The sequence below is a fragment of the Tachyglossus aculeatus genome, chromosome X1 (assembly GCF_015852505.1).
Source record: "Tachyglossus aculeatus isolate mTacAcu1 chromosome X1, mTacAcu1.pri, whole genome shotgun sequence".
Lineage (NCBI taxonomy): Eukaryota > Metazoa > Chordata > Mammalia > Monotremata > Tachyglossidae > Tachyglossus > Tachyglossus aculeatus.
In genome coordinates this window covers 126,282,486-126,301,562 of record NC_052101.1, presented here as the reverse complement: position 1 = coordinate 126,301,562, position 19,077 = coordinate 126,282,486, and the positions used below count along the sequence as shown (strand labels likewise).

The window sequence follows — 19,077 nt, the reverse complement described above, 5'->3', positions numbered from 1 at the left end:
TTTTAATCCCCATTTTACAGGTGAGATAACTGAGGCACAGAGAAGTTAAGTGACTTTCCCAAGGTCACAGAGCAGACAAGTGGCAGACTGGGATTAGAACCCAGGTCCTTCTGACTCCCAGGCCAGAAGGGAGTAGTAACAGTGTTTATTAAGCATTTACTCTGTGCAGGGCAGGGCAGCACTGGGAAAGAATATCCAGGTAGTAATTAGACACAATTCCAGCCCTAAAGGAGTTAACAGTCTAGTGGGGTAAAATAGATATTTAAATAAATTACAAACTGGGGAACGTGCCAAGTATAAGGATTTGTTCATAGCTGATATGGGGCTAAGTGGTAGGGGGCTGAATATATTTTCATGGTATTTGTTAAGCACTTACTATGTGCCAGGCATTGTTCTAAGCACTGGAATAGAGACAAGCTACTCAATTTGGTCACAGTCCATGTTCCACATGGGGCTCACAGTCTTAATCCCCCTTTTACAGATAAAGTAACTGAAGCACAGAGAAGTGAAGTGATCTCTCCAAGGTCACACAGCAGACAAGTGGCATAGATGAGATTAATAACAATGATGGTATTTGTTAAGCACTTACTGTGAGCCAAGCACTAGAACCCATGTCCTCCTGGCTCCTGGGCCTGTGCTCTATCCACTAAGTCATGCTGCTTAGGCCACTTATCTGCAGTGTAACCTTGGGCTAGTCATTTAACTTCTCTGGGCCTCAGTCACCTCATCAAAAAAATGGAGATTAAGACTGTGAACCCCATGTGGATCAAGGACTGTGTCCAACCTGATAAGCTTGTATCTATTCCAGACATGTTCCTGGCACATAGTAAGCACTTAACAAATACCATAAAAAAACAAAAAAAAAGATATGAACCCTGCCCTCGAAGAGCTTGCAACCTAGCAGTAGAGAGGGACACAAAATAAATTACAGATAGGAGGAAGAAGAGAATGGTAAGAGGGATATGTGGAGGAGTAATTGCTCAAATAGTAGCAATAGAAGTTGATGCATTCAGAAGTGCAAAGAGAGGTTGTAACTGGACAGGGGAAGAGATGGTACAGAAATACTTACGGTGAAGTTGGGTGAACTTAAGAAGAAGAAAAATCAATCAAGAAAGGCTTCCTGGAGGAGGTGGGATTAAAGGAATGTCTGTCTTCCCCTCTAGACTATAAACTCATTATGGGCGGGGAACATGCATGCTAATTCTGTCATATTGTGCTCTCCCAAGCTCTTAGTACAATGCCTTGCACACAGTAAGTGCTTAATAAATACCATTTATTAACTGATCGATTAACTTGGAAGATGGGGAGAGGTTTGGTCTGGCAGATTAGGGTCATTATTGCTATTATTATTATTATTGCATTTATTAAGTGCTTGCTATGTGTCAAGCACTATTCAAAAGTCTTGGAAGTCGTTACAAGTTAATCAGGTTGGACACAGTCCCTGTCCCACATGGGGATTGCAGTCTATGATTGGAAGAGAGAAGGAGTTCCAGACAGAAGGAGAGGTGAGTGCAAGAAGTCAGAGGAGGGAAAGATGACAATGACGCACAGTGAGTTGGTTGGATTGAGAGGAACAAAGAATGAGAGCTGGTATGTTCTGAGAGAAGAGAGTGGATATGTAAGTGGGAGAGAACTGATGGAGTGCCTTAAAGACAATTATCAGAAGTTTCGTCTTGATGCCAAGAGGAATGGGCAACCACTTTAGATTTTGCAGCAGTGGGGAGATGTGAGAGAATTATGTTTTTCATAAATTATCTGGGCAATATCATCAAGCTGTATTAGCACAAGTGCTTGAACCAGCATGGTGGTCATTTGGATGGTGAGCAAAGGGTGAATCCTGGATATATGGTGAAGGAAAGTTCAACAAGATTTAGAGACAGACTAAATATAGAAGTTGAAAACTAGTGAGAGGTTAAGGACAGCACAAGATGACAAGCTTCAGAAACAGGAAGGATGGTGGTTTCTGCTATGATGGGAAAGTTAGATGGAGAAGACTTGGGAGGAAAGATAAGGAATTCATTTTTGGACATGTTGATATCAAAGTAGCAGGAGGACATCCATGTGGAGAAGCCCTGAAGGCAAGAGGAAATGCAAGATTGCAGAGACGGAGAAAATGGCAGAGAAGCACTGAGAAACAGGGACTGCATCTGACCTGATTATCTTGTATCTACCCTAGTGCTTAGAACAGTGCTTGACACATAGTAAGTGCTTCTTAAACCACAATAAGCATTATTATTATTATTATTTTATTACTGTGAACCAGGAAAGCAACTGAGAAGGAGCATCTAGGAGAATGTATCTGGAAGTATCTAGGAGAAGGAGCATCTGAGAAAAGAATCAGGAGAGAACTGTGTTTCATTCATTCATTCACTGTCAGTCATATTTATTGAGCACTTACTGTGTGCAGAGCACTGTACTAAGCTCTTGGAAAGTACAGTTCAGCAACAAATAGAGACAATCGCTGCCCAACAACAGGCTCACAGTCTAGAATCAATCAATCGTATTTATTGAGCGCTTACTATGTGCAGAGCACTAGAAGCAATGTGGCTTAGTGATAAGAGTACAGGCTTGGGAGTCAGAGGTCATGGGTTCTAATTCCAGCTCCCTCACCTGTCAGCTGTGTGATTTTGGGCAAGTCACTTAACTTCATTTAACTCCATCAGGCAGGAACTCCTCACCCTCGGCTTCAAGGCTGTCCATCACCTCGCCCCCTCCTACCTCACCTCCCTTCTCTCCTTCTACAGCCCAGCCCGCACCCTCCCCTCCTCTGCCGCTAATCTCCTCACCTTACCTCGTTCTCACCTGTCCCGCCGTTGACCCCCGGCCCAAGTCATCCCCCTGGCCTGGAATGCCCTCCCTCCCCAAATCCGCCAAGCTAGCTCTCTTCCTCCCTTCAAGGCCCTACTGAGAGCTCACCTCCTCCAGGAGGCCTTCCCAGACTGAGCCCCCTCCTTCCTCTTCCCCTCCTCCCCCTCTCCGTCCCCCCCATCTTACCTCCTTCCCTTCCCCACAGCACCTGTATATATGTATATATGTTTGTACATATTTATTACACTATTTATTTTACTTGTGCATATCTATTCTATTTATTTTATTTAGTTAATATGTTTGGTTTTGTTCTCTGTCTCCCCCTTCTAGACTGTGAGCCCACTGTTGGGTAGCGACTGTCTCTATATGTTGCCAACTTGTACTTCCCAAGCGCTTAGTACAGTGCTCTGCACACAGTAAGCGCTCAATAAATACAATTGATTGATTGATTCTCTGTGCCTCGGTTCCCCCATCTGTAAAATGGGGATTAAGACTGTGAGCTCCATGTGGGAAAACCTGATTACCTTATATCTCCCCAGTGCTTAGAACAGTGCTTGGAACATAGTAAGTGCTTAACAAATACCAACATTATTATTATTATTAGAAGGGGGCAGACAGACATCGAAACAAGTAAACAGGCATCAATAGCATCAATATAAATAAATATTCCAGAAGAAGGCAGTGAAGGGGGAAGAAACTAGATTGTAGTGGATCAAAAAAAAGAGTTGCTGAGAAGAAGAGAGGACAGAACTAGAGCAAGTGAAGGAGAGTTTGAATTCCTGATGGTTACCCTCACTCTGTGAGCAAAAGTCACGTCTCCATGTTATCTAAGTGACCACATCAGTATCTGAGGCAGAAATGCACATCTTTCTGTTTTTAATTTCTAGTTCCAGGGTCTGCAATTTGTCACATCTTTTCACTGCCTTTAGGGATCTTGGGCCTTGGTAAAAATTGAAAAAAATGGTAATATTAATAATAGTATTTGTTAAGTGCCTACTACGTGCCAAGCGCTGGGGTAGATACAAGCTACTCAGGTCAGATGCAGTCCCCATCACATATGGGGTTCACAGACTAAGGGAGAATGAGAGCAGGTGTTGAATCCTCATTTAACAGATGAGGAAACCAAGGCACAGAGAAGTTAAGTGACTTGCCCAAAATCACGCAGCAGACCAGTGGTGGAGCTGAGATTAGAACTCAGGTCCCTGACTCCCAGACCTAATTAATAAATATTATCATTAATATAATAATATTAATTATTATAATAATTAATATTATTTCCATTAATAATAATGATAATGATAATAATAATTCTGGTATTTGTTAAGCACTTACTGTGTGTCAGGCACTGTAATAAGCACTGGGGTAGATTCAAGCGAATCGGGTTGGACACAGTCCCTGTCCCAAATGGGGCTCACAGTCTTAATCCCTGTTTTACTGATGAGGAAACTGAGGCACAGAGAAGTGAGGTGATTTGCTCAAGATCACCCAGCAGACAAGTGGCAGAGCGGGGATTACGACCCACAACCTTCTAACTCCCAGGCACTACACCATGCTGCTTCTCAGGAGTAAGACATGATAAAGATTTTCACGATGAAGACTGAGAAGTAGCCCGGTGTAGTGGCTAGAGCCCGGGCCTGGGAGTCGAGTCATGGGTTCCAATCCTGGCTCTTCCACCTGTCTGCTGTGTGACCTTGGGCAAGTCACTTTACTTCTCTGGGCCTCAGTTACATCATCTGTAAATTGTGGTTTGAGACTGTGAGCCCATGAGCCCACATGGGACAGGAACAGTGTCCAACCCAATTTACTTTATTATTTTACTTTATTTATTATTAATTGTTAGTTTACTTTATTATTAATGAGAAGCAGCGTGGCTCAGTGGAAAGAGCACGGGCTTTGGAGTCAGAGGTCATGGGTTCAAATCCCGGCTCCGCCACTAGTCAGATGTCTGACTTTGGGCAAGTCACTTAACTTCTCTGTGCCTCAGTTCCCTCATCTGTAAAATGGGGATGAAGACTGTGAGCCCCCCGTGGGACAACCTGATCACCTTATAACCTCCTCAGTGCTTAGAACAGTGCTTTGCACATAGTAAGCGCTTAATAAATGCTATCATTATTATTATTATTATTATTCTCTATGCCTCAGTTACCTCATCTGTAAAATGGGGATTAAGACTGTGAGCCCCACATGGGACAACCTGATCACCTTGTAATCTCCCCAGCACTTAGAAGTAAGTACTTACTAAATGCCATTATTATCATTATTATTGTTATTTACATGTAACCACCACAGCGCTTAGTACAGTGCCTGGCACATAGTAAGCACTTAACAAATACCATAATCATTATTATTATTATTGTGGGGGATTATTCGTTATGTAGAGCAAAGTATGGATTAGGACCCACGTATGAGATAGTAAATTCATGGCTGACAATACTAAATGGAGTAGAATTAACAAAGAGCATGGCATCTATTTTAAAATAATGACTTACTTGACTTTTTTTTTTTTTTTTTTACAGGGACAGGTTAGTTTTCCGAAGTTAGGGTTGCCGCACTTGGTGCACAATTCATCAGGAATTCCTGTCATCTCTTCACATACAACGGCAGAAGAGGTTTCAGGAAATAATGATCCCTCAGATCATACTTTCCTCCCACAGGCTCAAGTGGTTTCAGTCAATACCCTCTTCCTTGCCCTCACCAATAATCCTGAGAGGGAGGGGAGGAGGTCCATTATCCCATATAGAAACAAACCACCAAAGATTTCCTATGAGGAAGGAAATTCTTGTGTTGAGTTGAAGTAGGAAACAGCTTTTCATTAGCGTAATAAGCAAGGTTGACAGTGAACTATTCTTGTCTAAGATTCCTCAGCCTGTATCACTAACTTTGATTGTATTGGTGCATATGTGTTGTTTTTTTCGGGATGGTTGAAGATGACATCTGTTTATGTCTGTTACTTTCCATCCAATTATTTGGAGAGAAAATGGTCACACTTACAAGTAAGGATAAGTGAGGGAAAATGCTTCTGTATGTCTAAAGTACAGCTCTAACAGTGGCGTATGTTGGAGAGCCTGTAGCCTGAAAATTGTGACACTCGAAAATGCTTTTAGTGATGTTTTCTATTCTTTCTCTCTGATGGAAAACAGGGTTTAGCTGATGTGCTGTCCCTAATGAAGACATTATCTAGGAAATTTGAGATTTTAACTCCCTGTAGTTTAAGTGCATTGTAATGACAACAAAATGACATTAGGCAATATTTCTGAATCATGGAATAGTAGATAGTTGAATCCTTGATTTTGGTCTTTGGAATGCAGTGTTTACATGGAGCAATAACTGTTTTTTTTTAAATGAGGAGCTTTGGTAAATTCAAAATCAAGCCAAATGATACAGTACTGGGAATGGGTGGAATTCACAGAATTCACAGATGTGGGTTGATTTTGCTAAAATTAAAATGATTGTGATTTCTGATTGATACGTTTCATACAAATAAAGCCAAACTAAGTGTGTTAAATATTGACAGTAATCCTTAGACAAGGCTGGGGAGTGTGGTGGGAGATGGGTGGTAACTGAGGATGTCCAGGGACCGGGCGGGAGCATGGAAATTTCATGGAAAAGTGCTTGATACCTAATAAGTGCTGAACTCAATGGTAAGGTCCGGGACTATACCACTACAGTCCAGCCCGCACACTCTGCTCTTCTAGCATCATCTTATCCTGATCTTATTTATCTTGCCACTGACTCCTTTCCCACATCCTCCTCAAAGTCTTGAACTCCCTCTCTCTCCATTCTCTCCCTGTTCAAAACATTACTAAGGTCACATCTCCTCCAAGAAGCCTTCCCCATTGAAGCCTTCTTTTCCCAGGCTCTCTCTCTCCCTTCTGCATCATCTAGGTACCTTAATCTGTGACCTTTGGACACTTGATTTCCCCCCCGCCCCCACCCTCCCAGTTACCCCACAGTACTTATGTACATATATTTAAATTATGTATTACAAATTACTTATTTATTCATATTAATGTCTGTCTCCCCCTCTAAACTGTAAGCTCGTTATGGAAAGGGAATGTACCTGCTAATTCTGTTGTATCATACTCTCCCAAGTGCTGAGGACAATGCTCTGCACGTAGTAAGTGCTCAATAAATACAATTGATTGATTAATTGATTGATTAGACAGCAGGCTCCTTGAGGGTAGGGATCATGTCACCAACTCTATTGTATTGTACTTTCCCAGGGGCTTGGTACTGTATTCTGCACCCAATAGGTGCTTGAGAGACATCAGTGACTGATGGATTAAGTACTGTCTGGTGCAAGATCAAAATGGCTCTGCGGGACCATTGATTCAAAAGGCTCATTCCAGGGTAGTGGTTTTCAAGACAGAACTACTATGGCAAGTAGTTCTGCTCTTTATACCCTGATCACTGCACTATCGGAGTAGGGATTATTAGAAGAGTGGCAGCAGTAGTAGTAGTAGTAGTAGTAGTTCTTAAGTGCCTACTCTGTGCAGAGCACTTTAATAAATGCTGGGAAAAAATACATTTTTGAAAAAGCTCTACACAGTTCTTAACCCCTAAGAGGGTCACAATCTAAGAACGAAGGAGGGAGAAGAGAGGAGTGACAGACTCTTGAGGTACACTGAACCAATAAAAATGCAAAGCAACTTTGACAGCCAGAACAATAATGTAGAGTAAATAAGGGACAGGTTATTGTGGCTAGAGAAGCTGAGTTCAGGTCCTCCTAACTTAGAGTCCACCAGTCACATCCTCAGCCACAGTCACGGCCTTTCCAGCATTCTTAAAGTTGAGATCATCTCGGTCAGTCAGTCAATCATATATATTGAGTGCTTACTGTGAGCAGAGCACTGTACTAAGTGCTTGGTAGAGTACAATGCTACAGTAAACTGACTTCCCTGCCCACAACGAACTTACTGCTTCCTCACCCTCGAGGCTGGAACCGTGAGGGGGGGCGGGGGGGTTCAATAAGAGTCTAAGTTATGGTGGGTCTGTGTATCTGTGTGTCTGCGTGTGTATCTGGGTGTGTGTGTGCGTGTGTAGGGGTGGGAACGGTGGTCCATTGTAAGAAGTCTGGCCATGGGCTATGGATTCACATTGCAGCTGCTTCCTCACCCTCCAGGCACTACAGGAATTGGTTTCGTGTGACCCTTGGTGGGAAGAGCCTGGACAGCGATGCTCTAATTCCTGCCTGTCACCCCTTGGCAATTGATCAGGATGGCCAGCATCTTGCCACGCAGCAGTTGACCCAACCCCACTCTACAGTCCTTCCCTCTCCCCTCTAGGGTTTCTACTCCTCTTCCAGAGTCTCTTGTCCCCTCATCCCAATTGGAATTCTAAAACACTACCTACTCACTGTTCCTTGATCTCATCTTTCTCACCACCAACCCTTTGCCTACAGCCTCCCTCAGACCTGAATCTCCTTCTCCCTCCATATCCAATGGATCACCACTCTCCCCATCTTTAATGTCCTACTAAAATCACATCTCTTCCGAGAGGTTTTTCCTGACCTAGTCCTCAGTTCCCCATCTAAACCCACCCTTCTGGGTCCCACTGTTGGGTAGGGACTGTCTCTATATGTTGCCAATTTGTACTTCCCAAGCGCTTAGTACAGTGCTCTGCACATAGTAAGCGCTCAATAAATACGATTGATGATGACCTATGCACTTCGGTCTGTTCCCATTAAGCACTTCCATGCTCACCCCTCCCCCAGACCCTCAACATTTATGTACATACCCATCTTGTAAATTTCACTTAAAGTCTGTCTCCCCCTCTAGTCCATAACTCTTTGTGAGCAGGGATCATGTCTACCTACTCTACCATACTGTGCTCTCCCAAGGACTTAGAACAGTGCTCTGCACACAGTGAGTGCTCAAAAAAGACCATTGTTAGATTGATTGATTGTTGGGTGGAGCTGGAAGTAGAACTCCAGCTACTCCCCTCCTCCCTCCCTCTGCTCTACCCCCTTCCCCACCCCACAGCACTTGTGTATATTTGTACATATTTGTTATTCTATTTATTTTATTAACGATGTGTTTTTATCTATAATTCTATTTATCTATTTTGATTCTATTGATGCCTGTCTACTTGTTTTGCTTTGTTGTCTGTCTCCCCCTTCTAGACTGTCAGCCTGTTGTTGGGTAGGGATTGTCTCTATCTGTTGCTGAATTGTACCTTCCAAGCACTTAGTACAGTGCTCTGCACACAGTAAGCACTCAATAAATACGATTGAATGATGAATGACTTATATAACCATCTCAGTAATGGTGAAATTGGGGAGCAGAGTCTCACAACCCCTGCCCCTCTCCCATCACTTCCCTGTGGGCATGGGGAGAGTGAAGAATGAGGGGAAAGGGGATGGGCAAAGGAGACAAATGGAGAAAGTAGATGGGAGTAAAGAAGAGGGACGCGAGTGCTAAGGAAATAGGGCAGGACACTGCCTAGTGTCTGTGTTCTGATGCTAAATCATTTGTGTACAAGGAATTTATGAAAGATGTACCGTTCTTTGTAGAGAAGCAACATGGCTCAGTAATAATAATAATAATAATGGCATTTATTAAGCGCTTACTCTGTGCAAAGCACTGTTCTAAGCACTGGGGAGGTTACAAGGTGATCAGGTTGTCCCACGTGGGGCTCACAGTCTTCATCCCCATTTTACAGATGAGGTAACTGAGGTTCAGTGGAAAGAGCACGGGCTTGGGAGTCAGAGGTCATGGGTTCTAATCCCAGCTCTGCCACATGTCTGCTGTGTGACCTTGGGCAAGTCACTTAACTTCTCTGAGCTTCGGTTACCTCATCTGTAAAATGGGGATTAAGACTGTGAGCCCCACGTGGGACAACCTGATCACCTTGCATCCCCCCCAGCGCTTAGAACAGTGCTTCGCACATAGTAAGCACTTAACAAATGCCATCATTATTGTTATTATTATGAGGAATGACACAGAATGTCACGGTACTTCATCATTAAAATTCAGTGCTTCATCACTTTGCATATTCAAGCCATTCTTGAAATGTATATTATTAGCCATGTTTAGAGCTAGTATTTTTTAAAAAAAAATCTAAATTTCTGATGCCAAAGTTCTAGGCTCTCCTAGATGAAGTCAAGAAAATTTCCTCCTCATAAATCAAAGTGCGATTTGATTAAAGGACTAAGCGCTGTCAATAAATGCCTCCAGAATGAGCCCTCGACTGAGCTGCTTCTTGGACCACGACAAAATTGGAAGTTGGAGAATTAAATAGCCAACACTAACCCAGTTCCATTTTCGATGTACTAAAAGCTTTTTACTCTGTGGGAAACTGAGTTATTACAGAGGGCAGTCTGGAAATGTACTGCTCAGAGATTTGGGAGTACCAGTCCTTGAAGTGAAGATTTACTATTGTAGATTTTACAATTTATCCATTTTTGGTGGTTGTGATGAATGAGTCACAGGGGTAATAAACTTCAAATAGACTGAAGTAAAGTTAAGTACTACTGCCCAGGACTGCATCTTCTCTTAATTATCTGTGGACTAGAAGAAGGGAAATTAAGTGCTGAGACATAAAGATCATCTTGGAACAAAGCAGAAATACCCTCTTTTGAGGGAGGGTGCTGTGTACAATCCTCTTGGGGGAAGGCTAAGTGATGAAGAGAAATATTCGAATATAGAATCCTGACAACATACCCATTGGTTATCTATTTGTATATTCAGACTTCTAGACTGTGAGCCCACTGTTGGGTAGGGACTGTCTCTATATGTTGCCAGCTTGTACATCCCAAGAGCTTAGTACAGTGCTCTGCACACAGTAAGCGCTCAATAAATACGACTGATTGATTGATTGATTACTGCATCAGCCTCCTCGCTGCCCTCCCTGCCTTCTGTCTTTCCTCACTCCAGTCCCTATTCTGCCCAGATCATTTGTCTACAAAATCATTCAGTCCATGTTTTCCCATTCCTCAGGATCCTCCAGTCAGGGATATCTGGGCACTGTAGGAAAATGGCCCGGTGTCGGGGGCTGATATCTGGCCAGCTTCTGCAAAGCCCTTCCCCATCCCACACCAAGCCCAGAAAGAAAAGGCTTCTGGCCCCAGCAGGGAGAGGAGATACCAGAGGGGAGGAGTGGTGGGAGTCATCCAAAAAAGGGACCTGGGACAGGAGTAGGGGTTGGGGTTGGAGCTGGGGCAGGAGGGTGGCCCCAGATGTAACTGTGCCCAAAGTCACAGGTGTTCTGAGGGGTCAAGACAGGACAGGCAAAGAGCTGTGGAGAGAGAGAGTAGGGAACAGACTTACACCCAACCTTGGCAGGGGGACACAGTAGAAATGAACCTGAAACACCCCACAGACATCTCCTCCCCCCCCCTCACACACACACACAGACCCAGCCACACTTCCCCAGCCTGGACGCTAGAAACAAGAACTTTCTCCTCTTCTCCCACTGCCTCCAGTGAGGAAATGACCTGGCAAAGGAAAGCGGGAGATGGGAGGGAAAGGAATGGAAGAGGATAGGAGAGATGGAAAAGGGTAGGAAGGGGAGATGAGGACCCTGATTGTTGAAGGCCCAAAGTCATAGAGAAGTGCTTCTCCCTCGCCTAGCTTCCCCATCATCATTTCGGCATCTTGTGGCAAATTTGAAATTTGACTCCCTGGGGTCGGCAGGGTGGAGGAGAGAAAGAGTATTTTGCAGGGTACCAGGCAAGAAGGAGGTCAGAAAGGTGGGAGTGCCCAAGTGCTTAGGGAAGTGTGACTAAACGCATAAGTGTTCCCTTTCCTCACCCTCCCCTTCCCCTCGCCCACCCAGCTTTTTCCCTCCCTTTTCCCCACCACCACAGCTCCCCCTCACCCCCTACCCAGGATCCCTCTGTACCAGCGCCAACCCTCAACTCCTCCTTCCCCTCCTCCCCGCCCCCACCCCATCCCAGTTCTCCTTTCCCATCGCCACCCCTCTTCCCACTCTCCCCGCCTAGGCCCCCTCCAACTCATCCCAATCCAAACACTCCCCACCCCTCGCACCCTACCCCCTCCCTCAGCTAGCTCTCTTCCTCCCTTCAAAGCCCTACTGAGAGCTCACCTCCTCCAGGAGGTCTTCCCAGACTGAGCCCCCTCCCTCCTCTCCCCCTACTCCCCCTCCTCAACCCCCCCACCTAACCTCCTTCCCTTCCCCACAGCACCTGTATATATGTATATATGTTTGAACATATTTATTTTACTTGTACATATTTATTCTATTTATTTTATTTGGTTTATATGTTTTGTTTTGTTGTCTGTCTCCCCCTTCTAGACTGTGAGCCCGCTTTTGGGTAGGGACCGTCTCTATATGTTGCAAACTTGTACTTCCCAATCACTTAGTACAGTGCTCTGCACACAGCAAGCGTTCAATAAATATGATTGAATGAATGAATGAATGAATGAACCAGCATGGAAGCAGTTTGGAGGGAGAGGAAGGAACGAATTCTCCATCTGTTGTGGAGGTAGCATTTAGGAGACCTAGCGCCTGATGGAATGTATGGGTTGAAGGAGAGAAACGAGTCAAGTATAATGCCAAGGGTAGGGGCGGGGAGGGCTTGTGAGAGGGGAAGGGTGGTGGTGTTTTCTACGGTGATGGGGAAGTCAGTGGGGAGGAGAGAGTTTGGGAGGGTCCCGAGGCCCAACGTCTCCTGGAACCCGGGGTGTGCTCCCCCGGGTCCATGGCGCCGACAGCCCCCATAAGCCGGGTGAAGTGGAATCTGCCACACTCCCCCTGATCCCAGCCCTCTGACCAAGCCTGAGGGTTTCTCACCAAGTCTGAAAAGACCCAGACCGGTGGCTTGTGTGACTTGGTGGAAGGAGCCTGGGCCTGGAGGTCATCATCATCATCATCATCATCATCAATCGTATTTATTGAGCGCTTACTATGTGCAGAGCACTGTACTAAGCGCTTGGGAAGTAAATTGGCAACACATAGAGACAGTCCCTACCCAACAGTGGGCTCACAGTCTAAAAGGGGGAGACAGAGAACAAAACCAAACATACCAACAAAATAAAATAAATAGGATAGATATGTACAAGTAAAATAAATAAATAAATAAATAGAGTTATAAGGAAACATAGGTGCTAATCACTGTACCTCACTGTACCTCATTCTTGCCTGCCCCACCGTCGCTGACCCCTCGCCGATGTCCTTCCCCTGGCCTGGAACGCCCTCCCTCCACACATCTACCAAGCTAGCTCTCTTCCTCCCTTCAAAGCCCTACTGAGAGCTCACCACCTCCAGGAGGCCTTCCCAGACTGACACCCCTTTTTCCTCTCCTCCTCCCCATCCCCCCACCCTACCTCCTCCCCCTCCCCTCAGCACCTGCATATATATTTGTACAGATTTATTACTCTCATACATATGTACTATTTATTTTGTTAATGATGTACATATAGCTTTAATTCTATTTGTTCTGATGATTTTCCTACATGTTTTGTTTTGTTTTCTGTCTCCCCCTTCTAGACTGTGAGCCTGTTGTTGGGTAGGGACCGTCTCTATATGTTGCCGACTTCTACTTTCCAAGCGCTTAGTACAGTGCTCTGCACACAGTAAACACTCAATAAATACGATTGAATGAATGAATGCTAATCCCAGCTCCATCATTTGCCTGCTCCAGGTGATGTTGCTGAAGCCACCTGAACTTCCTCATCTGAAAATATGGGGATTAAATACCTGTTCTCCGGCCCTGGCCTAGACTGTTTTCCTATCATGGGGGACAGGGACTCTGTACGATCTGGTTTTCTGGTATCTAACCCAAGTACTTGGCACATGATAAACGTTTAACAAATACAGCGGGGCCTAGAGGAAATAGCAACTGCTGTATGACCCCGGGAAAGTCACTTCACTTCTCTGTACCTCAGTTTCCTCAACTGTAAAATGGGGCTGAAATGCCTGTTCTTCCTTCTACTAGACTGTGAGCCCCATATGAGATAGGGACTGTGTGCAACCTGATTAGCTTATTTATCCCAGCGCTCAGAGCAGTGTTTGACACATAGTAAGCACTTAATGAATACCATTATTTTATTATTATCATTAATATTACCCCAATTATCATTGTTATTCAGGCCTACTACCTCTTTGGAGTTTGACCCCTCCCGGCCCTCCTTCCCACTTCTGGTTCCCACACTGAGCACCACTCAGCACCCACCCCAGTATTTCTGAAATGTTTTCCATTTCATTAAATGGTGAAAATTTATTGAAGACAATGGGGTGAGAACAACTTCTTTTTACCAACATACAATAAAATTCTGAGCAAATTAGATTACTTTATAACTGGGGCCCCTGGCCACCAACCTCAAAGTGGAACAAAGAAATGAATTAGAGGAAGGGGAAGCCGGGGAGGGAGAGATGGGAGCCATAGCAGTGTCCCCTCTCCTGTCATCCCTGAACACAGGTTAACCGAACAGGTCCAAGATTTGGCAACCTAGAGTGAGGGGACCCTAACTCCATAAACCTGAGGCAAAAAGGACTATGGGTTGAGCCCAGAAAGAAAAGGCTTCTGGCTTCTTGCAGTGGGGTGTGGTGGTGGGAGCAATTCAGAAGAGGGGCCTGCAGCAGGGCCTGGAGGGTGGCCCCGGCAACGGCTGAACCCCCAAATCACAGGTATTCTGAGGAGTCAAGACAGGTGAGTCAAAGTGCTGCAGAGGGAGAGTGTGGGGGACAGGTGGGCGCCTATGGTTTAGGTCAGCCGGAGGGGAAAATTGTGGGTATCCAGACTGCTGGACTCGCCTGCTGGATGCTGACATCTCATCCGGGGAGAAGGAAGAGAGGGTGTTGGCCATTGGGGAATCAGGTGCACTGCAACACCCTGCTTTCGGATCCTCTGTAGAGAAAAGTTCTAGAACAATCCTTGGGTGGCCGTGGCAGCCGAGGTGGCCGCCTTGGTGGCTCAGGTGGTGGCCAACGTCTGCAGCTCTACGTTGGATGAGCTGCTGTCCATCGGGGCAGTGGTGGAAACTCCGTGTCACTGTCAGGTGGAGGGCAAGCCGGCAGGGAAGGAGAGAGAGAGAGAGGCCTGAATCGCCCCCACCCTGCTCAGGGGCCTCCCCCTCCCATCGTGCCGACCCAGAGGGTTGGGGCTCTCAGCCCTGGTTGCCAGGGCCCGAGGGGTAAGGTGTTTGGGATGAGGGAACTGAGGACCGAATCGAAGGTGCGGGGTGGGGGAGGGGTGTCTCACCTGGGACGTTGCTGGGGCCAGGGCAAATACCGCAACTGAGTAAATCCCTCAGTACTCTTGATGTCATCCTGGACCTTCTGCGTCGTCGTCGTCGTTTCTTCCTCTTATGACGGCGGCTGTGGTTTTTGAGCATCTCACACAACTCCCTACAGACAGAAAAGTCAGAGAGGGGTCAGTGGGGGATAGGTAAGCCTTCCACCGCTCCCCTAACTCCAGACCCCCCGTGGCCCAACCGCACGGCTGGGACACAGCCCCTCCCCGGAGCCACCCAAACTCCCATCGCCCCCAGCTCCGGCCCCAGGAATGTCTCCATTGGCGTCAGCGCATCTTCTGAAAATCCCTGCCCCCTCTCTGCTCCCGCTCTCTAGAGGAAGTTTCACACCTGCCTTCCTCACACGTTTTCTACTCTGTTAATGGGTGAGAATTTCTAGACCACATTGGGGTGAGAACATCTACTCCCTAACCAGATTGAAGAACATTTTAAGCAGATCCAACGATGTTCGAAGCGGGGGCCCTGGCCACCGACCTCACGTGACAACATTAGAGATGAGGGAGGGAATGGGAGTCGGAAGGGGCGGGGGTGGGGTGGGAAGGAGGGGGAGCCCGGGCCCTGATGTATGTCCCCACTCCCACCCACCCCCCGGCCCCCGAACAGAGAATCGACCAGAACGGGCTCCTAATATGGCACCCAGGGTGGGGGGACCCTCACCAACTTACCCCTCCCCAGCCTCAGTGACCCCCATCTGTCCTGGGGCAGCCCTTACCTGAGACTTGCATTGCACACTTCTGGGCAGTGCCGTACAAATGTGTTGTCTAAGCCTTTGGCCTGGTCTTCATTGCCTTGGGCCGGCCCCTGTCGAGGGGTGCTTGCCCTGGGGAAGGCAAGGCGGGATGTGGGTGGGCTGTGGGAGAGACCGGCTCATCGCTTCCCCCTCCTCCCCTCTGGTACCCCTGTGGGGAATGGGGGCACGTCAATCCTGGGGCCTTACCCTGCGGTGCTCGTGGAGGGCAGGATGGCTGCCCCGGGGTGGGGACCCGGCAGTTTGTCGGAGGTCTCAACTTCTGCGGATGAGTCACTGATCTCCCCCATGATGTCATACCGAATCTTCCTCAGGTTCATTTGCTGGCCTGGTTGGGTGAAGGCACACAGAGAAAGACCTGAATCCCCCCTATCTAGCCCAGGGGGCTGCCCTTCCCACCCTGCCGGCTGGGGACAGAAGTTGCTCTCGGTCCAGATGGTGGCCCAAGAGACCTGGCGTTAGAGTGGTGGGGCTGTGGTCCAGGCTGGGGGATGGGGAGGGGGGGGTGTTGTCTCACATTGTAGGTTATAGATGCCAGGATCCCCAGCGGTTTCTAATGCATCCATGCGGATCTCGACCGGAGTCCAGGTCCCGTCCTCCAGCATGTCGATCTCTTCACAGGCAATCTTTTCCCGGGAGATGAAATGGAGGATGATGTAGAAATATCTGTAGAGAGAATGGTCAGGGAGAGATCAGCTTGTAATGCGTGGTCGGGGGAGTCGGAAGAGAGGAGTCGGAGAGCCATCAGCGTTCATACTCATCTACGACGAGGTTTTGATAGAGAATCTCCTCGTCACAGATTGGACACCTCCAAGTTTCCTCCTTCTCGTTCCTCTGCAGGAACACGATGGCATCGAAAATCTGGACGTGGCTGCAGGATACCGCACGGCAGGGCACGGAAACAAGTCCCTGTCCCAGCTGGGTGGACCAGAGGAGAGAGAGCGAAAGGTCCGGGGGGGGAGGAGGAGGAGCCACCGAGTCACCCAACATGGGACTCAGTCCCCTCATTTCAGACCTCAGACATGGACCCAACATCCTCATCCATTCCTCTCTTTCCCTTTCCCCACCCACAACCCAGGGTCGTATCCTCCTCCACACTCTCGGGGGCCCCATCCGGCCTCTCCCCCCACCTCCCCCCCCCACAGCCATCCAGACCCACCGGGCACAGGAGGGAGACACGGAACTTTCTGAGGCCAAACATGCGATCACAGGCTGCCGGCATCTTCTCCCAGACTGAAATGAAGACACAGTGAAGATTGTGGGGGTCGATTTGGCCCGAGTGGCCGTGGACTTGGTATGGGGGGAGGGGTGGTGGTACCCAGGAATCAATGGGCTGCTGATGAGGGGGCTCTCTTTTTTGAGAAGGGGACAGGGGAAGGGAAGGGCCAGAGGTGGACTCAGGGTTCTGAAGGAGGGTGGGTTGAGAGGTCACTCACGCATGGACAGTGTCCTGTATGAGGGGAAAAATGCCTTGTTCATCAATTGCTCCACTAACTTCTCAACAGTAAGTTGTTTCACCAAGCACACGGACATGGCGAAGTCCTGTGGGGGACAGGGAGGGAGTTTGAGAGAGTGGTCAGTGCTTTTACCTACCTACGCTTCTCACCACCCTCCACTGCCAAAAACCACCCCTGCCATCCCTCTGCCAGCCATACTCACCCGTGTATCACTCAGTGACCAAAGGAGCAAGGCACCATTAGGCGCTTCGTCAGAGGGGTGCATGAGATGGGTGATATCAACAGGGCGGTTGTAGTATTCACCGTTGGCCTCCACCTTTGGGAGTGTGGATGGGGGTGAGAATGCACGCAGGTCACTCTACCTGAGTTAGCTGCCACCTCCTCCCGGCTTCCCTCCCCTGGGCCCCATCTGGGTATAGGTTTAGCTACTCACGGGTGGAAGACATAACTTTCCGTTAACGATGATGATCAACTTCGGAGGAAGGCAGTCTCTTTGAGGTCCTTGGGTGTCCCATAAACAGAACCTATGGGGTGAGGGGGTGGCCGGTGGAAGGGGAGGAACCCAGTCAGCAGGAAAGACCATAGGTCCCCTGCCACCGCACCACCTTTCTGGAGCCCATGGGGTCAGAGCAGCTGAGAATCCTCAATCCCCTCTCCTCTCCCTCCTCACTGGCCCACCAGGGACACCCGTGACGGGAAGGGGTGGTCCTACCGCAGCTGCACCTGGAACGTGTTGTCTCCCTGTTGGACCTCACTGCAGACATGGAAACCATATGGAGAGGAGTTGGTGATGAGGGTCCCTTGAGAGCCGCCCTCCATCCCCTCAACAGTTGCGGTGGCGGCCGCTCCCCACACCCAAGGCAACAGGCCAGGGAACCCAGTTGGGGAGAAACATGGCTGCAGGTGACGGGAGGAGGAAGAACATGGTGGAGACCATGCCTGGTTGTGTAGTGGGTGGGTGGGTGGGGGACTGGGTGGATTTTTGGCCAATCCATTGGGCATCATGGTTACCTTGTACTGAATATCTCATCGAAGTGTTTTGTGCCGACCATGAAACTCAACTCTGCTATCTTTAACTGTCCGGTGTCCCTAGGCACTGGAGAAACAAACATAGGGACAGTGCACTTGGCTCTGTGCCCTTTGGGCATCTGGTACTCATCCCACCCTCAGCCCTACAGCACTTATGTACACATCTGTAAATTATGTATTTATACGGTCTGTCTCTTCCTCTAGATGGTACGCTCTTTATGGGCAGGAAACATGTCTACCACCTCTGCTGTACTGTACTCGGCTCAGTGCTCAGTATGGTGTTCTGCACCCAGTAAGCATTTAATAAATACCACTAATTTATTGACTGATGGGGAGGGCACTGAGGCACGGCAAGCGCAGAAAGCTGGGAAGATCCCAAGGAGTCGGGGAAAGAGGCCCGATCAGAGTTCCAGGGGGATGAACAGCAGGTGGACGGCCCGAGCCCACTGGGGAAGGGGAGGGGAGGGAAAAGGGCAGGGGGCAAGGGGACCGCGGCCTCACCTAATTTGGTGGGTTTGATGAACTCGGCGCACACCGGGAAGAAGGTGAGCTCCTTCATGGTGACAAGGGGCGGTCCGGTGGGGGTCTCGCTCTCCTCTGGATTCATGTTTGCAAATGGGGGCGGTCCGGCGGGGGTCTCGCTCTTCTCCGGATTCATGCTTGTGAATGGGGTCACCTTCACCTTCTGTGGGGCTGTGGGAGTGGCAGTGGCAGCAGGGGTGGAGGCCCCCCCGCCCCCCGCTGGGTCCCCCAAGCCCTGAGTCTGCGGGATGATCTCGCGGGGCTCGGCCCCTTTGGAGACCCCAGGTTTCTTGTGGAA

At 48.1% G+C, this 19,077-nt stretch overlaps 1 protein-coding gene across 1 annotated transcript in view; it reads right to left on the bottom strand.

Annotated features, from left to right (window-relative positions):
* LOC119919706 (E3 SUMO-protein ligase PIAS3-like) overlaps positions 1-19,077 on the bottom strand; it is a 545,060-nt gene that overhangs the window by 319,315 nt on the left and 206,668 nt on the right. Inside the window, exon 2 of the mRNA XM_038740331.1 lies at positions 18,759-18,950. Coding sequence (XP_038596259.1) covers positions 18,759-18,915 — 157 coding nt within the window. The 5' untranslated portion in view covers positions 18,916-18,950. The remainder of the gene's footprint in view (positions 1-18,758; positions 18,951-19,077) is intronic.